Consider the following 20,553-nt stretch of genomic DNA (forward strand, 5'->3'; position numbering starts at 1 on the left):
GAAATAAAACATGTACGTGGGAAAAGTAATCAACGTAAGGGATTTTCATTTTATTTACCCAACTTTTTACCTAAACCCAATGGCATGGTGAAATGTTCTGATGATTTCATGTTGAATTCACATTCGTTGACAACTCAACCAAATGTTAATCAAAACTAGACATTGAACTGACATTTGCGCCCTGTAGGATGTATTGTGAAGTATATCATGTGGGATGTATGCACGGAGGTGCAGTACAGTGCCTTGCAAAAGTATTCATCCCCCTTGGCGTTTGTCCTATTTTGTTGCATTACAACCTGTAATTTAAATAGATTTTTTATTTGGATTGCATGTAATGGACATACACGAAATAGTCCAAGTTGGTGAAGTGAAATTAAAAAAATTACTTGTTTCAAAAAATATTTAAAAAAATAAAAAACGGAAAAGTGGTGCTATGAAGCCCCTAAATAATATCTGGTGCCACAAATTACCTTCAGAAGTCACATACTTAGTTAAATAAAGTCCACCTGTGTGCAATCTAAGTGTCACATGATCTGTCACATGATCTCAGTACATACAGTTGAAGTCGGAAGTTTACATACACTTAGGACGGTGTCATTAAAACTACTTTTTCAACCACACCACAAATTTCTTGTTAACAAACTGTAGTTTTGGCAAGTTGGTTAGGACATCTATTTTGTGCATGACACAAGTAATTTTTCCAATAATTGTTTACAGACAGATTATTTCACTTATAATTCACTGTATCACAATTCCAGTGGGTCAGAAGTTTACATACACTAAGTTGACTGTGCCTTTAAACAGTTTGAAAAATTCCAGAAAATGGTGTCATGGCTTCAGAAGCCTCTGATAAGATAATTGACATCACTTGACTCAATTGTAGGTGTGTCTGTGGATGTATTTCAGCTGTATTTCAGCTGTATTTTTGCTTGACATCATGGGAAAATCAAAAGTAATCAGCCAAGACCTCAGAAAAACAATTGTAGACCTCCACAAGTCTGGTTCATCCCTGGGAGCAATTTCCAAACGCCTGAAGGTACCACGTTCATCGGTACAAACAATAGTACGCAAGTATAAACACCATGGGACCACGCAGCCATCATACCGCTCAGGAAGGAGACTGTCTCCTAGAGATGAACGTACTTTGGTACAAAAGTGCAAATCAATCCCAGAACAGCAGCAAAGGACCTTGTGAAGATGCTGGAGGAAACAGGTACAAAAGTATCAATATCCACAGTAAAACGAGTCCTATTTCGACATAACCTGAAAGGCCGCTCAGCAAGGAAGAAGCCACTGCTCCAAAACTGCCATAAACCGGACTACGGTTTGTACATGGGGACAAAGATCGTACTTTTTGGAGAAATGTACTCTGATCTGATGAAACAAAAATAGAACTGTTTGGCCATAATGACAATTGTTATGTTTGGGGGAAAGGGGGAAGGGGGAGGCTTGCAAGTCGAAGAACACCATCCCAACCGTGAAGCACGGGGTGGCAGCATCATGTTGTGGGGGTGCTTTGTTGCAGGAGGGACTGGTGCACTTCACAAAATAGATGGCATAATGAGGGAGGAAAATTATGTGGATATATTGAAGCAACATTTCAAGACATCAATCAGGTAGTTAAAGTTTGGTCGCAAATGTACAATGACCACAAGCATTCTTCCAAAGTTGTGGCAAAATGGCTTAAGGACAACAAAGTCAAGATATTGGAGTGGCCATCACAAAGCCTTGACCTCAATCCCATAGAAATTTTGTGGGCAGAACTGAAAAAGCGTGTGCGAGCAAGGAGGTCTACAAACCTGACTCAGTTACACCAGCTCTGTCAGGAGGAATGGGACAAAATTCACCCAACTTATTGTGGGAAGCTTGTGGAAGGCCACCTGAAACGTTTGACCCAAGTTAAACAATTTAAAGACAATGCTATCAAATACTAATTGAGTGTATGTAAACTTCTGACCCACTGGGAATGTGATGAAAGAGATAAAAGCTGAAATAAATAATTCTCTCTACTATTATTCTGACATTTCACATTCTTAAAATAAAGTGGTGATCCTAACTGACCTAAAACAGGGATTTTTTTACTAGGATTAAATGTCAGGAATTGTGAAAAACTGAGTTTAAATGTATTTGGCTTAGGTGTATGTAAACTTCCGACTTCAACTGTATACACCTGTTCTGAAAGGCCCCAGAATCTGCAACACCACTAAGCAAGGGGCACAATCAAGCAAGCGGCACCATGAAGACCAAGGAGCTCTCCAAACAGGTCAGGGACAAAGTTGTGGAGAAGTACAGATCAGGGTTGGGTTATAAAAAAGATGAGAAACTTTGAACATCCCACGGAGCACCATTAAATCCATTATTAAAAAATTGAAAGAGTATGGCACCACAACAAACCTGCCAAGAGAGGGCCGCCCACCATAACTCACAGACCAGGCAAGGACGGCATTATTACGGATTATGTATTATGGATCACGGATTACAAAAAGAAAACCAGCCCCGTCGCAAACCAGGATGTCTTGCTCCCAGACAGGCTAAATAACTTTTTTGCTCGCTTTGAGGACAATACAGCGCCACTGACACAACCCGCTACCTTAACCTGCGGGCTCTCCTTCACTGCAGCCGAGGTGAGTAAAACATTTAAACGTGTTAACCCTTGCAAGGCTGCAGGCCCAGACGGCATTCCCAGCCGCGTCCTCAGAGCATGCGCAGACCAGCTGGCTGGTGTGTTTAAGGACATATTCAATGAATCCTTATCCCAGTCTGCTGTTCCCACATGCTTCAAGAGGGCCACCATTGTTCCTGTTCCCAAGAAAGCTAAGGTAACTGAGCTAAACGACTACCGCCCCGTAGAACTCACTTCCGTCATCATGAAGTGCTTTGAGAGACTAGTCAAGGACCAAATCACCTCCACCCTACTTGACACCCTAGACCCACTCCAATTTGCTTACCGACCCAATAGGTCCACAGACGACGCAATCGCAACCACACTGCACACTGCCCTAACCCATCTGGACAAGAGGAATACCTATGTGAGAATGCTGTTCATCGACTACAGCTCAGCATTTAACACCATAGTACCCTCCAAACTCGTCATCAAGCTCGAGACCCTGGGTCTCGACCCTGCCCTGTGCAACTGGGTCCTGGACTTCCTGACGGGCCGCCTCCAGGTGGTGAGGGTAGGTAACAACATCTCTACCCCGCTGATCCTAAACACCGGGGCCCCACAAGGGTGCGTTCTGAGCCCTCTCCTGTACTCCCTGTTCACCCACGACTGCGTGGCCATGCACGCCTCCAACTCAATCATCAAGTTTGCGGACGACACTACAGTGGTAGGCTTGATTACCAACAACGACGAGACAGCCTACAGGGAGGAGGTGAGGGCCCTCAGAGTGTGGTGTCAGAAAAATAACCTCACACTCAACGTCAACAAAACAAAGGAGATGATTGTGGACTTCAGGAAACAGCAGAGGGAGCACCCCCCTAGCCACATCGACGGGACAGTAGTGGAGAAGGTGGAAAGTTTTAAGTTCCTCGGTGTACACATCACGGACAAACTGAATTGGTCCACCCACACAGACAGCATTGTGAAGAAGGCGCAGCAGCGCCTCTTCAACCTCAGGAGGCTGAAGAAATTTGGCTTGTCACCAAAAGCACTCACAAACTTCTACAGGTGCACAATCGAGAGCATCCTGTCGGGCTGTATCACCGCCTGGTACGGCAACTGCTCCGCCCACAACCGTAAGGCTCTCCAGAGGGTAGTGAGGTCTGCACAATGCATCACTGGGGGCAAAATACCTGCCCTCCAGGACACCTACACCACCTGATGTCACAGGAAGGCCATAAAGATCATCAAGGACAACAACCACCCAAGCCACTGCCTGTTCACCCCGCTATCATCCAGAAGGCGAGGTCAGTACAGGTGCATCAAAGCAGGGACCGAGAGACTGAAAAACAGCTTCTATCTCAAGGCCATCAGACTGTTAAACAGCCACCACTAACATTTAGTGGCCGCTGCCAACATACTGACTCAACTCCAGCCACTTTAATAATGGGAATTGATGGAAATTATGTAAAAATGTACCACTAGCCACTTTAAACATGCCACTTAATATAATGTTTACATACCCTACATTACTCATCTCATATGTATATGTATATACTGTACTCTATATCATCTACTGCATCTTGCCATCTTTATGTAATACATGTATCACTAGCCACTTTAAACTATGCCACTTTATGTTTACATACCCTACATTACCCATCTCATATGTATATACTGTACTCTATACTATCTACTGCATCTTGCCTATGCCGTTCTGTACCATCACTCATTCATATATCTTTATGTACATGTTCTTTATCCCTTTACACTTGTGTGTATAAGGTAGTAGTTGTGGAATTGTTAGGTTAGATTACTTGTTGGTTATTACTGCATTGTCGGAACTAGAAGCACAAGCATTTCGCTACACTCGCATTAACATCTGCTAACCATGTGTATGTGACAAATGAAATTTGATTTGAGTAGATTAATCAGAGAGGCAACAAAGAGACCAAAAATAACCCCGAAGGAGCTGCAAAGCTCCACAGTGGAGATTGGAGTATCTTTCCATAGGACCACTTTAAGCCGTACACTCCACAGAGCTGGACTTTACGGAAGCGTGACTAGATAAAAGCCATTGCTTAAAGAAAGAAATAAGCAAACACATTTGGTGTTGCCAAAAGGCATGTGGGAGACTCCCCAAACATATAGAAGAAGGTACTCTGGTCAGATGAGACTAAAATGTAGCTTTTTGGCCATCAAGGAAAACGATATGTCTGGTGCAAACCCAACACCTCTCATCACCCTGAGAACACCATCCCCACAGTGAAGCATGGTGGTGGCAGCAGCATGCTGTGGGGATGTTTTTCTTTGGCAGGGACTAAGAAACTGGTCAGATTTGAAGGAATGATGGATGGCGCTAAATACAGGGATATTCTTGAGGGAAACTTGTTTCAGTCTTTCAGAGATTTGAGACTGGGATGGAGGTTCACCTTCCAGCAGAACAATGACCGTGAGTATACTGCTAAAGCAACACCCGAGTGGTTTAAGGGGAAACATTTAAATGTCTTGGAATGGCCTAGTCAAAGCCCAGACCTCAATCCAATTGAGAATCTGTGGTATGACTTAAAGATTGCTGTACACCAGCGGAACCTATCCAACTTGAAGGAGCTGGAGCAGTTTTGCCTTGAAGAATGGGCAAATATCAGAGTGGCTAGATGTGCCAAGCTTATAGAGACATACCCCAAGAGACTTGCAGCTGTAATTGCTGCAAAAGGTGGCTCTACAAAGTATTGACTTGGGGGGTGAATAGTTATGCACGCTCAAGTTTATAAAAAATATCTTCTTCAAAGTGGTAGGCATGGTGTGTAAATCAAATGATACAACCCCCCCCAAAAAATCCATTTTAATTCCAGGTTGTAAGGCAACAAAATAGGAAAAATTCCAACGGGGTGAATACTTTCACAAGCCACTGTATATCATGTGGTATGTATGCACAGAGGTGCAGAATGTCATGTGTTCTGCACAGAGGGTTATTGTCAATGATGTGCCCCTTGCAGTGCTCTTTCAGTTGTTTCACTTCCAGGGAGAGTAAGTATGTGTCTGTCAACTGCCCACCTTTCATAAGAAACTCTACAGATCACCTCTCGCATGCCCATCTTTCCCAGAAGCAATTAACTCAGAATAAAGGACTTGTCACTGCTGATGTTTGCTCCTATTATAGTGACGATCTCTGTACTACACCTCTAAATTGAACTCTAAAAGATGTTAAAGGACATGTCATCCACATAAATGTGAGAGGAGAGGCTATGATAGCCCATTTCATTTCCACCTCAATTACGGGTTTATAACTTCTTTGCACAACTGAAATAGATGTTTCCCCCACTGGATACATTCCCCACAGGTTAGATCTAGCACTGGGATTACAAAAAGGCAATGCAAGTAATTAGGGATGTAAAACTCGTAGGATTTATTTACCGTCTTTAAGATTATCCTGGTCTTTATTATGATGTGTCACACATATACATTAAAGCCTACAATTTACAGATGAACCAGCTGGCTGCTTTTATACATTAATGATTTGCATCTAAATACATTTTGAACAGGGAAATTCCTTTATTCAGTTTTTGCTTCAATCAGTTGAGAGCATGCCACTTATGTTCAATGCGTAAAATTGACAAAATAGTGGTGATAGAAATTAATAAATACATCTATAAATATACATTGAATATAAATCGATCAACACAACAATACATGCATTCAAATAATTCATTAATTTTAAATCGACTTGGCACCATAGACAGCTTGGCAAATGTATTAGGACAGGCTACGTACTATTCGGGAGCATATCGTTTCTCCCATTGTAAATAACAACACCAGGTGGATAGAAAACCAAGGCTGGCTCTGCCGGACAGAGGGCTAACGGAACCATCGCATGGCCGTGCTCGTCCTCTTCCGGCTTGGTCATTGCCGTAAACGGTCTCATGTTGGTCACCGATGGAGACGTTATTTGCCAAAAAAGTTTTTTCAAAGCCTTTCTGAACTCTCTTCTCATTAGACAATACAATATGGGGTTTAGACAGCTGTTGGAGTGCGCCAAACAGACAGACACTGGGAAAACATATGCCTGCGTGGTGTAATATGCCCAACTGAAATGCAAAACGTTGTGTTTTATAAGAATCCCCCAAGCCGTTAGTGCCTGGTTCGGCAACCAACAGAGGAAAAATGACAGGACCACTATAGTCACTGATTTAGTCACTTTGGAGCGTCTTTTTGCGGTGGAGGTGTTCACGTTCTTGGATGTGATGAAGCGCAGAAGGAGCAGGTAGCAGACGGAGATGATCCCGAGCGGGATTAGAAACCCGATCAGTACTTTTTGGCTATGGTAAAGTCCAAGCCAGAATTGTGCGTCGACAGTGTCTGGAAATTTAACAAGACACAGTTCCTCGTTGGAGACGGTCGCCGTTGTGGAAAACACCGCATGGGGCAAAGCTGCGAATATAGCAGCAACCCATATGACAATGCTCATAAAGCCTGCCGAGCAGCAACGCGGACGGCGCCGCCTGCTATTGAGCGCAGAAGCAACGGACCAGTACCGTGCCACACTCATAGCAGTCAGGAAAAACACACTTGCGTACATATTCATTGCTGTCACGTAAGACACTATCTTGCACATGGCTTTTCCAAAAAGCCAAGTGAAGTCCAACGCGTTCTCTATTGCCCAAAAGGGAAGAGTTAATACAAACTGGAAATCAGTCACTGCTAAACTCGTCACGAAAAGGTTAATAGGCGATTTTTTCCATACTTGTTTAGACTTCATTAGGTATAAGACAAGGACGTTTCCTATCAACCCCAAAGCACAGACCACAGAGTAAATCACAGAGATGATTATTCTCAGGACGGCGGATCCATCCCCCAGGAAATCAAAGGACTGGTTCGTTTCATTAAGCATGAAAGAGAAGTTCAACGCAGAAACAGGATAGAATCCGGAACCTTCCTCTGTAAGTTTCCCCTGCATCTCCGACCTCAACCCAGCACTGCTGCCGTTAAGAAAATCCATTCCATGCTCTGCCAGTTGCCTTGGATGTTATGCGTATCCCAACTGTTGAGACGCACCTGCTGCAGCCTCGGCGTTCTCCCTAAATCCCATGGTTAGTGTTCTTGTTGCCACTTGCTAACACACAACAACCTGCTAGATGTCAAATCCACGTTGAAATGGTCGAAACCCGATCCCAGATGACAACTGCCATACAAGTAAAAGTGTGTTCATACATGTATCCATTATCAAGTTTTAATAGAAAAACTCAACTTAAATTGTATTTATTAAAAAAATATATATCATTGTATCATGCGTAAAATCGTGCGTAAAATCATATGGTGTGACCAGGTATATTATCAAGACAACATGACGGGACACTTCCTCTGAGTGTTTACTGTAATATGACTTGAAATTATATGCTGGGGACGCGTTTTATTCAAGCGTCTTCGCGGGGATTGGACAATATGCCTTTCACGCATGTGCACTTACGGTGCGCAGTGCTGAATTCGGGCAGTTTATTTACTGTGCATGAGCGACAAAGGATCTATCAAAATCAAATAGCTTCTCCTCTGCTCCCCACTACAGTAAATCTTTAATGGAACGACAAGGGAGTCCTTAACCATTTGAGCTCATGCATTAATCACAGATCCGTGATTAGTATTACTCTGCCATCATTTCTGGAGAGCTCCATATCACCTGCAAAACTTCAATATATTATACAATTAAAAGTGTGGTTTCAATTCCACTGCCACATTATCCACAGTTATGTGAGAGAGCCATCCAGTCAGGCTTTCCACTAGGCTACAAATACCCCCCCCCCCCCCCTTTAATTTAATGATATGTATATATCAATCTTGTACAATCTCCGTCATCCATTCTAAATCAATTTCTGACAACTGTTGATGTGAAAGGCCTTCATAATTGACTGATTGTGCGTGAGAGAATAATATAATCATTATCTTGATCATCCTCATTTGTTTTACACCTTGACACTGTATAATTAACACTGATGCTGCCATTTGCTGCCAGTGTTAATTTGAAATTCCAATTAAATTATTGAATTCACTCATGAAGTGGAAAGTTGATGTTTAATTCAATTCAATTGCAACAATCTCCAAGTCATGGAATTGGAATTGAGTTGGAATTAGACTTTTTGGACTGTTTCGATTGGAAATTACTTGGAATTGTAAAAACATTTAATCTTTGGAATTTAATATAATTGGAATTCAATATTTGTACATTTCCAGTTAATGGAATTAATACACTTAGTATCAATATTTAACTGCATGATTTATTTGAAATTATTTCAACTTTTATGTCTATATTTCCAGTATAGCTGAGTTGTCTGAACAGTGACATGATCAGCCTAAACGCCTGAGGAAATTGAATTCAAATAGGAATTTGTGGAATTATTGGGGATAATATTGAATTGGGGTTGAATTCTTGAAATTGACCTAACAATGGAACTGCGGGTAATTTAATTATCTCTGAATTCAAAGACTGACCTGGAATTTGAATTGAATTAAATGGCATTTACAAGGAGGAGGAATTGAATTACAATTTCATTTGTGGAAATATCCCCAACCCTGGCTGTTGCACCTAGATACCTGCACTGTACTGTAAGTACATGGTACCACCTCCAATATTGGATACAACCTGTAACGATCTTACACCACCATGGTAAATCATCACGTCACTCAGTTGGCAATCAAGGATTTTCTCTCACACATTATTCACATTCACTGCTTGTGTTATTCCATTCAATTCTGACCTCTCTACTCTCAGTTTTTTTTTACATTTTCCTGAGTAAATGCCACGTGATAAGGAAGCGTGAGGACTGTAAATATTTCCTAGTGCTACAAGTGCTACGGTTATGTATGCACGAATGACTGTCAGTCGCTTTGGATAAAAACGCCTGCTAAATGGCATACATGAATGAAAAGCCAATATTCAGATACACTAAAGTTAATATTGTCACAGTTAGTCGGGAGAAATCTAATTCATACATCTGATGACTTTACTGACTCTAAAGTGGTGAATTTATGTGATCGGGATCCTCATACACGCATGTACCTGGGTGGTCGACGCTCAATATTGTGCACCATCTAAATGTCAACTTTCAAAGATACTGTATCAAGTTAAAGCTCGCTGCTGTTTGGGCAAGACACCACAAGGTGGCAATCATCAGTTGACTACTTTTGCTGAAGAGTCAAATTGACGCTATTCAGCAAGTCTCTCAGCACAGTTATTAGTATGCATGCAGAATGATCTGTGAGAATGTTTTATTTATTGATCTACTATAGTGAGAGTCTGGTAGTTGGGATGAGCAGGGTTACACGCATGGTTTTAAAATCTGATAGAAGTCGTACAGTCTTGAAAGGGAAGACATCAGATGCTGACAACAACCATACCATCAAAGGACATGTTTTAATCTTCCTTAAGACATGTCATGAGTCAACGCTATATAAAGATTAATCAGTCATTTTTGTTTTGGTGGGCTTTCCTCTCTGTGATACTTTGAGCAGTGATGAAAAGTAGGAGATGAAAGGAGAAGAAAGCAGTTGTTTTCTGGTGAAGGCTTTGAGTGGCATAGTGTGAAGCTACAGCATATTCACCTCTTAATGAAAAGCTTAAATTTAGTCCCAGAGAGAAAACCTGTTCCTCAACGGTAGAAGCACACGTTCAAAGGCTTTATCAAAACCCTATCTCTCTTTTTCTCTCTCTTACACACACACACACACACACACACACACACACACACACACACACACACACACACACACACACACACACACACACACACACACACACACACACACACACACACACACACACACACACACACACACACACACACACACACATACACAGCAATCCCAACAGAAGGATTTGAAAGGCATTGTCTAGGTGTGCGTGCCTCACTTCAAGGCCTGCCTGTAATTTTTACTATCTCCTCCTCTTGAGAATGGCCTCTGTCATTGTCACTTGGCAACCTCTTTCACATACTCTTGAGGCATTGAAACTTAAAATACGTCACCTTGATTCAATTGTACCACCTTTCTTTGAAAACACATATTCGGCTGAAAGATGACAGCTGGACACCACCATGTTTTTACAATTATTTCAGTGAGAGACTTGGAAGTGAAAAAGCAATATAACAACTTTGTTAGAGTTGAATAGAGTGCTTTCCCTGCTGTTTTCAACTACATTTATAATTTACATAATAAGAATTACCTTTAGGAAAAATACAGTGTGTGAGGTATTTCACATCCAAACTATAATATTAGTTATACCCAGGAGGTAGCGAGCTTTTCCTTTTATTTTAGTTAATTTATTTCAACTTGTTATATTTAGTTAGAAATGAAGGACAGTATTTGGCAGTAGTGAAGAAAACGTCTAAATGACGGTTAAGGTGATAATGCACAGGTATCAGTTCATGGTCAATTCATTCAGACTATTCTATTTTTGTTTACCTCAAGGCTAATGGATGGCCATGGTAATAGAGCTGGTCAGAGTTGGAGCTGTGTCTGATGGGCTTTTAAACATGTATTTTATCTTCCACCTTACAGACGTTGGACTGTTACCCTTCCTGTTCTTGCCTTGGAGAAAATGTGTGGGATGAATACATACAGTAGCCTCATCTCTGTTGTTTGTGTCCAGTTTCTTATGAGGTATAATGCCCTGTTCTGTTATTATCAATATGATAAAACAGTAAGCGAAAGATCATGTATTGTGTATTGTGTTGCACACTCTTAGTTTCTTTTTGTCTATCATATTCAATTCAGATGTGGGGAAGGGAGTTGTTATCCACAAGTCATGCACACAACATAGTCCCTATACCTTGTTTGACCGGTAAACCTTACGCTCTGAACTGGTGATCTGATTTCACACTGTCTTATGATAGTGCTCTTGGTCCCAGGTCATCTGGCATGTTTTTGTGTCTAACAGCAACTGTAACATTTGGCCCTTCAATAATTAATGAGGAGTTGCAGTCGGCTATCTTCATCTTTTATAAAGGTTGTCTGCGGTACACTACATTTAGTGTTATTTCATCACCAGCCATTGATTATACACCCATAGCATCTGTGGTGAAAGTAGAACAAAGACATTCTGAACTGTAGTTGCTTTGCCTTGACCCCGTCAATATTAGATGTCAACTTTGAGTGCCCAAGGAACCGGATTGGGAGGTGTGTTGTACGTCTTTGGTGCAGCATAAAGAACATTCTGGCCATGGTGTTATGTGAAGTTAAGTTATTCATAGTTAATGGTCTGTTTGTTTGCTTTGATAGAACTAACAGGAAAACAACATTAAAATGGCTTGAAGATTAAAAACTCACCACAGACAGTATAAAGATTAATATTTGTATAATCTACAGGTATGAGGTAGGCCTTACACAGAGACATACAAGTTAATTAATAATAGATTAAGCAAGACACTTTTATCTCAGGTAAACTCGCCTTCAAATCGTTCCGAAATGAGTTGAAAGGTGATCTACTGTTGCACAGCGAGAAAACAACACCCTCAGAGGGATGTCACGGAACGTAAAGGTAGCAGCCCACCAAACTCTGTCATAGGGCAAGTGGGTGACAGTGTTTTTTCCCTGATGCAACTTTTCATCAGTTCAACAAACTTCAACACTTTTAACTCGGTGTGATTTGAGTGTCTGTGCCTATTTGGGGGAAAATAAGAGAATCTGAACCATCCGTTCAATGGTATTGACTTCTGTGATTCTGACATTTTCTAACTAGAGAAAACATGATTCTCAGCTTTTTGTTTAAGCTCTCAATAATAGACTTGAGAGGTAACGTTTTTTAAAGGAAACTGGGGGTTGTAGCCTGGGGTTAGTCTGCGACCTGGCCATGATTTTCTGCATAAAAACCCATATCATTCCAAGCAGACAACCACTGATTGTCAGTGTCAAAGGCTTTTAAAAGTGACTCATTTGCACAGTTGTGACTTTAAACTTACACAGCGCTGCCATTTCAAGAATGACAATGTATAAAGCAAGACAATATATTTAACATCATTGAACATATTCGAGATTTCCGTAGAAAATCATCACAGAGAGTAAATCAAGTCTTCAAACTCACACTGTCGGTTTTGCAAGGAAATTGTACATCACCGTCTGTTATGAACATTGAGGTATATAATTAACAGTTATGAAAAAAATGTATACCTCAAGGGTGTGATCTCAAGGGGTGAAGACAAAAAAAGGTGTGAGTGAACAGTGTTGACAGGAAGCATGCTCTGCAGTGTCTGACTAAGCAGCACTGAGCTGGGAAGAAAGCTCTTCTCTCAAGCTGCTTCTTAAACAACAGTGTTACAGCCTCAGAGGAAACAGCCTCAGAAAGGTGTATCTCCACGACTGGTGTCATATAAAAACAAGATTACTAACGTTCTAGCACCCCACTGGACAAAAACTGGTGGAATCAACGTTGTTTCCACATCATAAAATGTTTCATTAATGTGATGACGTTGACTCAACGTGGAAAACTGATTGGATTTGCAAAAACTAATTGACATAAAGGAATTGTGTATTTTTTTCACCCAACTTTGAACCTAAATCTAATGACAGGGTAAAACGGTTTGTTGATTTCACGTTGAATTCACATTAGTTGATAACTCAACCAAATGTATATCAAAACTAGACTTTGAACTGACGTCTGTGCCCAGTGGGGTAGCACTCATTTGAGCATGTCTTGAACTTATCTCAGAAGTTATCTCAGAAGTTCCTCCTTAAATCAAACCTTTATCCACTTTTCTTGTATACCATTTCAATGTTTACTCTGTTCTTAATTATACAATGCTATAACACATGACACATTTTTCCAGCTCAAAATTCACATATTGTGCAAGCCGTGTAAAAGTGAGAGAGCAAAGGTGTCAAAACCAAGGCATTGTCTGCAGGTGTTGTGCACAGCAGATGTGTTTGTAAAAACCACAAGAGAAACCTCACAGCAAAAGCAGAGCCATCTCAGCCCCCTTACCTCTCCCACTGAACACTCATAAAATGTGCCTTCTTACATTGGCCTCAGTGAGTTGAGATGGACAGATTCAGCAGAATCATACGTTTTGGGGGACCACTGCTGCAAACCATCCTCTTGATTGCCTCTGTTTGGAAATTAGCAGGTAAGGGTAGTTAACTTCCATGTCTATCTTTCAACCTGTGCCTGGCTGTGTCATGTTGTGCCACTCTAAAGCGCTGTGCTGTATCTATTGTGACACATTGCGATGATGATGATGATGTCTTCTTCTCTCAGCTTGCTCTGAGGTTACAATCGTGGGGGGACATGAGGTCAAGCCTCACTCCAGGCCGTGGATGGTGTCCCTTCAGGTCAAGAACAATCACATATGTGGGGGCACTCTGATCCGAGACCAGTGGGTTCTGACGGCAGCTCACTGTAAGGGGTAGGTTAATTGGCTGATAACTTGGATTTAACACCAGGTTAATATCTCAATTACTGAGTTCAGGCAAGGACAACATATTTATTTTTATTTATAACGTTTATTTGGCAGGGACAATGTACAACAAAACATAAGTCTCAGGGTATGATAAGTGATCATTTGCACCAGATTTAGCTGAAAGCTAATTGACATCTGCAGTCCCCGGCAGGTGAACATATAAACATGAAAACATTGTGTACAAACAGACATTTAAAACCATAGAAAAGGACATACAGACATGTACATACACCATGCTTAGAAAATATGTGCATTTTTGCTTTTACATCATTTGCATGTGGTTAAAGTATTTGGAAATGTCAGTCCAGAGGAAATTATGTAATGTGAACAAGAAAAACGTGGTCTTGAATTGCAGTGTCTTTGGTGAGTCTAAGAAATTCGTGGAAGCCGTCCTTGGAGCTCACTCTCTGACAAGCAGCAAAAACACACAGCGGGTAGCCATTGAGGAGTACTATGTACCTGGCACCTATAGTGACAGAACCAAGGAAGATGACATCATGTTAATCAAGGTGAATTTATCACAGCAAAAGCATGCCTCTGGGGCGCTGTGCCTCATTAGTTGGTCAAACGGAATCAATAGTGATATAGTTGGTTGTTGTCCTGGATATACAGTTGAAGTCGGAAGTTTACACACACCTTAGACAAATACGTTTAAACTCAGTTTTTCACAACTCCTGACATTTAATCCTAGTAAAAATTCCTTGTCTTAGGTCAGTTAGGATCACCACTTTATTTTAAGAATGTGAAATGTCAGAATAATAGTAGAGAGAATGATTTATTTCAGCTTTTATTTCTTTCATCACATTCCCAGTGGGTCAGAAGTTTACATACACTCAATTAGTATTTGATAGCATTGCCTTTAAATTGTTTAACTTAGGTCAAACGTTCCACAAGCTTCCCACAATAAGTTGGGTGAATTTTGGCCCATTCCTCCTGACAGAGTCAGGTTTGTAGGCCTCCTTGCGTGCACACGCTTTTTCAATTTCTGCCCACAAATGTTCTATAGGATTGAGGTCAGGGCTTTGTGATGGCCACTCCAATACCTTGACTTTGTTGTCCTTAAGCCATTTTGTCACAACTTTGGAAGTATGCTTGGGGTCATTGTCCATTTGGAAGACCCATTTGCGACCAAGCTTTAACTTCCGGACTGATGTCTTGAGATGTTGCTTCAATATATCCGCATAATTTTCCTGCCTCATGATGCCATCTATTTTGTGAAGTGCACCAGTCCCTCCTGCAGCAAAGCACCCCCACAACATGATGCTGCCACCCCGTGCGTCACGGTTGGGGTGGTGTGCTTCGGCTTGCAAGCCTCCCCTTTTTTCCTCCAAACATAAGATGGTCATTATGGCCAAGCAGTTCTATTTTTGCTTCATCAGACCAGAGGACATTTCTCCAAAAAGTACGATATTTGTCCCCATGTGCAGTTGCAAACCGTAGTCTGGCTTTTTTATGGCAGTTTTGGAGCAGTGGTTTCTTCCTTGCTGAGCGGCCTTTCAGTTTATGTCGATATAGGACTTCTTTTACTGTGGATATAGATACCTTTGTACCTGTTTCCTCCAGCATCTTCACAAGGTCCTTTGCTGTTGTTCATGGAGTGATTTGCACTTTTCGCACCAAAGTACGTTCATCTCTAGGAGACAGAACACGTCTCAATCCTGAGTGGTATGACGGCTGCATGGTCCCATGGTGTTGATACTTGCGTACTATTGTTTGTACAGATGAACGTGGTACCTTCAGGAAATAGCTCTCTACAATCTTTTTTCTGAGGTCTTGGCTGATATCTTTTGATTTTCCTATGATATCAAGCAAAGAGGCACTGAGTTTGAAGGTAATACATCCCCAGGTACACCTCCAATTGACTCCAATTATGTCAAAGTAGCCTATGAGAAGCTTCTAAATTCATGACATCATTTTATGGAATTTTCCAAGCTGTTTAAAGGGACAGTCAACTTCTGGGACAGTCAATTTAAACTTCTGACCCACTGGAATTGTGATACAGTGAATTATAAGTGAAATAATCTGTCTGTAAACAGTTGTTGGGAAAAATACTTGAGTCATGCACAAAGTAGATGTCCTAACTGACTTGCCAAAACGATAGTTTGTTAACAAGAAATTTGTGGAGTGGTGGAAAAATTAGTTTCAATGACTCCAACCTAAGTGTATGTAAACTTCCGACTTCAACTGTATTTGTTTATTGAAGATGCAATGAAGACGATAAGATACTCAAGATACGCCAAGTCTGCATGTCATCTTCCCAAGCTGATTACCTGATGCTTAACAGTAGGGGGTGTTTTGTTCTTACAGCTGAAGATGAAAGTCAAGGTAAACAGCAAGGCAGTGAAAGTGAAAGAGGTTTCAAAGTCTGGCAAAGACCTCCAGGTTGGCACACAGTGCCAGGTGACAGGATGGGGGGTGGTAAGTGCTACGGGTAGCATGCCGTCAGACACACTGCAGGGGGCAGAGGTGGACATAGTGGACAGGAAGCTCTGTGACTGCTTCTACAACAGAAACCCTGTGATCACCCAGGACATGCTCTGTGCTAGCAACAGCAAAAGACAGGCAGATGCTTGCAAGGTACGGTCTGTGGGGGAACTAGTAGATCTAACTCCTTTGATTACCATTCTGTTGCAACATACTGTGTGGGTATTTTTTCATGGTAATTTGTTGCATTAACCTTTGATCCAGTCAAATGCCATGAGCTCTAGTTACCTGGTCCAACCAACATCCATGTTAACCTGCATGAAAGGTCAAATGTTTGTTGACCTTTTCCAGGGGGATTCTGGTGGCCCGTTGGAGTGTAAGAAAGCCTTTGTAGGCTTGGTGTCTGGAGGACTGGGCTGTGGCAACCCCAAGAAGCCTGGAGTGTACACCCGGTTCTCCAAAAGACACCTGGATTGGATCCACAAGATCATCAAACATCAATCAAACACCACCAATGTTGGCATACTGTAAGGATGTAATGGGTCAGACCATAGATTGTTTGAACTAGAATCAATTACAGTCCAGCTCCTAGGTCCCTAAGGCTCATACAATACATGTGTTTATGTCATCACCCGTTTGCCTCTCTGTTTAAAATAAAGAGTAACTGCAACTGTTGTGGTGTTCACTTTTTCCTGACAGCTTTCTTTTTCCTTCTAGAGCAGTGGCAACCCGTCATTTATGTATTTCCTTTAGGGAGACCGGTTGTCTTTGCTGGATCTCTGTGTCAAACAAGATTTCTCTGTAGGACATCTCTGTAGGACATCAGCTTTAGCTATATCCATTACCTCGCCAGCATCTCTGTTTTGTATAGCTTGAACAGTCCATGGGCGTCAGGTTACAACTGTATATCTGCGTGTGTGGTCCACACAGTTTGGTTACATTTCTATGCTTAACAATGTGAGCCCCACATTTTTAGCAAAAAAACTATAATAAAAAAAGTAACAATTTGAGCCCCACATTTTTAGCAAAATAACAACTTTTTTTTTGGTTAGGGGGGTTTGCTTGTTTTGATTGTTATTTTGGCATTAATATGTGTCACATATCAGTTTGCAAACATGTAAAACATTCAATAAATAATTGAGTTAATAAAGCTGCATATAACCATGGTCTCTTTTTTGCTTTCTTGAGTAAGACAGATCCAAAATGCAGGTGTTTCTGTGGTGGTGGGGTAGCCACTGGAAATACGGAGCGTAGGGGTTGCTAATGTTCTCTAGTTGCGCCGTGATTGGCTCAGTGTTCTGTAACTCATGGGGACACTACGTCACTGCCAAATCTAAGGGTAGAGCTCGAAAATTCAATCCCCTTGGGTGCTGCCATAGAGTTACATTAGAAGTGCCCATCCAAGAAGGCTCAAGGTCATTGGCCACAGATAAAAAGACGTCAAATCACGTTATATCTACAGTAGCTTTGATTGGACTGATTGGACTTACTTAGAAAATTTTAGCTAGCAGTCATCATCATGAATCAAGTCAACAATCCACTGGCAAAATCCTGTTTTATCCTTATCATGTGAAGAGAAATAATGAAGAGAAATTATAGATAAAACATTTCGGGTCTCATCGGCCACTGGACATAAACATTACACAACAAGTTAGAAATCTCAAATTCAACAATGAGTGGTTTGGAGGGAATCCGTGGCTAACTGCAAGCATTGCAAAGCAATCAGTAGCCTGCTATTCAGTGGAGTGGGTGTGTGGTCCCAATTCTGGGTTTAAGGGTCTCTTTTCCAAGCTTAAAATGGTAAACATTCATCACTGGCCATGCTGTCAAATCTAGCATAATTTCTGCTGTGCTAAAAACAACTGGAAACTCAGAACTGGGAAATCTGATTTCAGTGAGTTGGGAACTCTGGGAAAAATTGAGGTCCGACTGGGAAAATACGTTTTGAACGGTCATCCAACTCGGAAACTCTGGGTTCTTTCTAGACCTACAACCTGAAGATCACTGACGTCATCATGATTCGACCTTGTTTTTTTCCCCGAGTTCCAAGTTGTCTTGAACGCACCATAAATCCAGAGAATGGCACTTTGATATCAATGTTTGATGACAAAATCTGCCCACGAAGGACTGCCGCGTCACCTTTCTGTTAAGGTGAGCATGTGTAAAATGTGTAATATGCCAGGGAGATATGTATACTGTAGCTAAGATAGTAATACTAAGTGTATGTTGTGTAGTAAGCTGTTAGTAGCCCATGTGCCTCACCCTTATAATTTGGTCTCTTTTCCCCTCATAATTTTGCCCACTGTTCTGACTTGGTGGTGCACATGTAGCCTATAACCTGTTTTAAAGAATCATTGAAATCAAGAGCTTTCATTGTCTGCTTATATGCCCCCTGTAACGGCTCTCGTTGGTGGTAGAATGAAAAGTGGACCAAGGCTCAGCGTGGTAGGCGTACATCGTCTTTTTATTGATGACACCAAAACAAAATAACAACGACAAAAAAACCCGAAAGCGAACAGTTCTGTCAGGCACAAACACTAAACAGAAAACAAGATCCCACAAAACCCAAAAGGAAAATGACAACTTATATATGATCCCCAATCAGAGACAACGATAGACAGCTGCCTCTGATTGGGAACCACACTCGGCCAAAAACAAAGAAATAGAAAACATAAACTTTCCCACCCGAGTCACTCCCTGACCTAACCAAACATAGAGAATAATAGGGATCTCTAAGGTCAGGGCGTGACACCCCCTTTATTTATCTTATGGTTCTGACTTGATGTACAGGGAGAATGCTGTAAGAATGGCCCATGTTCTGAATTCTGTCAATGTACATTTCAAAAAGTGCTGAACAAATAGTTATATTGACTACGCTTGTCCTAGCTCGCTCATTAATATCTTAATCGAAATTACGGATGGCCTCTTATGCCATAGTTTGTACATCTCAATTGTCAGTAGAAAACATATTTGTTTAAGCAAGTCAGCCCTATCAGCTATGTTTTTTTAAAGGCAGTAAATGAGGCTGAATGAACTGTTTCTGTCACGTTCCTGACCTGTTTTCTGTTGTTTTGTATGTGTTTAGTTGGTCAGGACGTGAGCTGGGTGGGAATTCTATGTTGTGTGTCTAGTTTGTCTGTTTCTATGTCAGCCTAGTGTGGGTTCTCAATCAGAGACAGATGGTAGTCGTTGTCTCTGATTGAGACTCATATATAGGAGGCTTGTTTTGTGTTGGGTTTTTGTGGGTGCTTGTTACCTGTCTCTGTGTTTGTGGTCTGCACCAGATAGGTCTGTATCGGTTTTGCACATTTGTTATTTTGTAGGTTTGTAGTGTTTCACTTGTGTTTGTATTAAAAATGTTTAACACTAGCCGTGCTGCATTTTGGTCCTCTCCTTCACCCCTGGAAGAAAACCTTTACAGTTTCACTGCCAGACAAGGCTCTGCTGATAGCCAGGTGTTGCAGTGGTAAGGTGTTGGGACTCTGCTGTTGGGACTCTGCTGTTGGGACTCTGCTGTTGGGACTCTGCTGTTGGGACTCTGCTGTTGGGACTCTGCTGTTGGGACTCTGCTGTTGGGACTCTGCTGTTGGGACTCTGCTGTTGGGACTCTGCTGTTGGGACTCTGCTGTTGGGACTCTGCTGTTGGGACTCTGCTGTTGGGACTCTGCTGTTGGGACTCTGCTGTTGGGACTCTGCTGTTGGGACTCTGCTGTTGGGACTCTGCTGTTGGGACTCTGCTGTTGGGACTCTGCTGTTGGGACTCTGCTGTTGGGACTCTGCTGTTGGGACTCTGCTGTTGGGACTCTGCTGTTGGGACTCTGCTGTTGGGACTCTGCTGTTAGGCCTTAAGAAGGCCCTAAAAGTTTGTGGGCACAGTTTGTTACCGTTATAGAGCAATTGTTGTGTTGTGTTGTGGCTTTGCTGGCATTCACCCCCCCCCCCCCCAAAAGAAAATGTGTTTGCCCCAACAAGATTTACATGCTAAAATCGCCACTGTTCTAGAGGATGCATGTTTCACTGAAATTGTGTGGGGCTTTTCAATGCATTATCAAGCTGAGCTAAACATTAAACTTTGGATGCCCTCTG

The 20,553-nt window shown here is 41.7% G+C and overlaps 2 protein-coding genes across 2 annotated transcripts; one reads left to right on the plus strand and one right to left on the minus strand.

Moving 5' to 3' along the window:
- Positions 1 to 5,987: 5,987 nt before the first annotated feature.
- Positions 5,988 to 7,969, minus strand: rxfp3 (relaxin family peptide receptor 3). Its single transcript, XM_055875702.1, has one exon. It carries the CDS (start codon positions 7,599 to 7,601, stop codon positions 6,369 to 6,371), a length of 1,233 nt encoding a protein of 410 aa, XP_055731677.1. The 5' UTR covers positions 7,602 to 7,969; the 3' UTR covers positions 5,988 to 6,368.
- A 5,507-nt stretch (positions 7,970 to 13,476) lies between these two features.
- On the plus strand, positions 13,477 to 17,633 carry gzma (granzyme A). The gene is made up of 5 exons (XM_055874841.1): positions 13,477 to 13,710; positions 13,842 to 13,989; positions 14,399 to 14,552; positions 16,351 to 16,620; positions 16,819 to 17,633. Exons 1-5 carry the CDS (start codon positions 13,626 to 13,628, stop codon positions 16,996 to 16,998), a joined length of 837 nt encoding a protein of 278 aa, XP_055730816.1. The 5' UTR covers positions 13,477 to 13,625; the 3' UTR covers positions 16,999 to 17,633.
- The last annotated feature ends 2,920 nt before the right edge of the window (positions 17,634 to 20,553 follow it).

The sequence above is a fragment of the Salvelinus fontinalis genome, chromosome 21 (genome assembly GCF_029448725.1).
Source record: "Salvelinus fontinalis isolate EN_2023a chromosome 21, ASM2944872v1, whole genome shotgun sequence".
NCBI classification, from domain to species: domain Eukaryota; kingdom Metazoa; phylum Chordata; class Actinopteri; order Salmoniformes; family Salmonidae; genus Salvelinus; species Salvelinus fontinalis.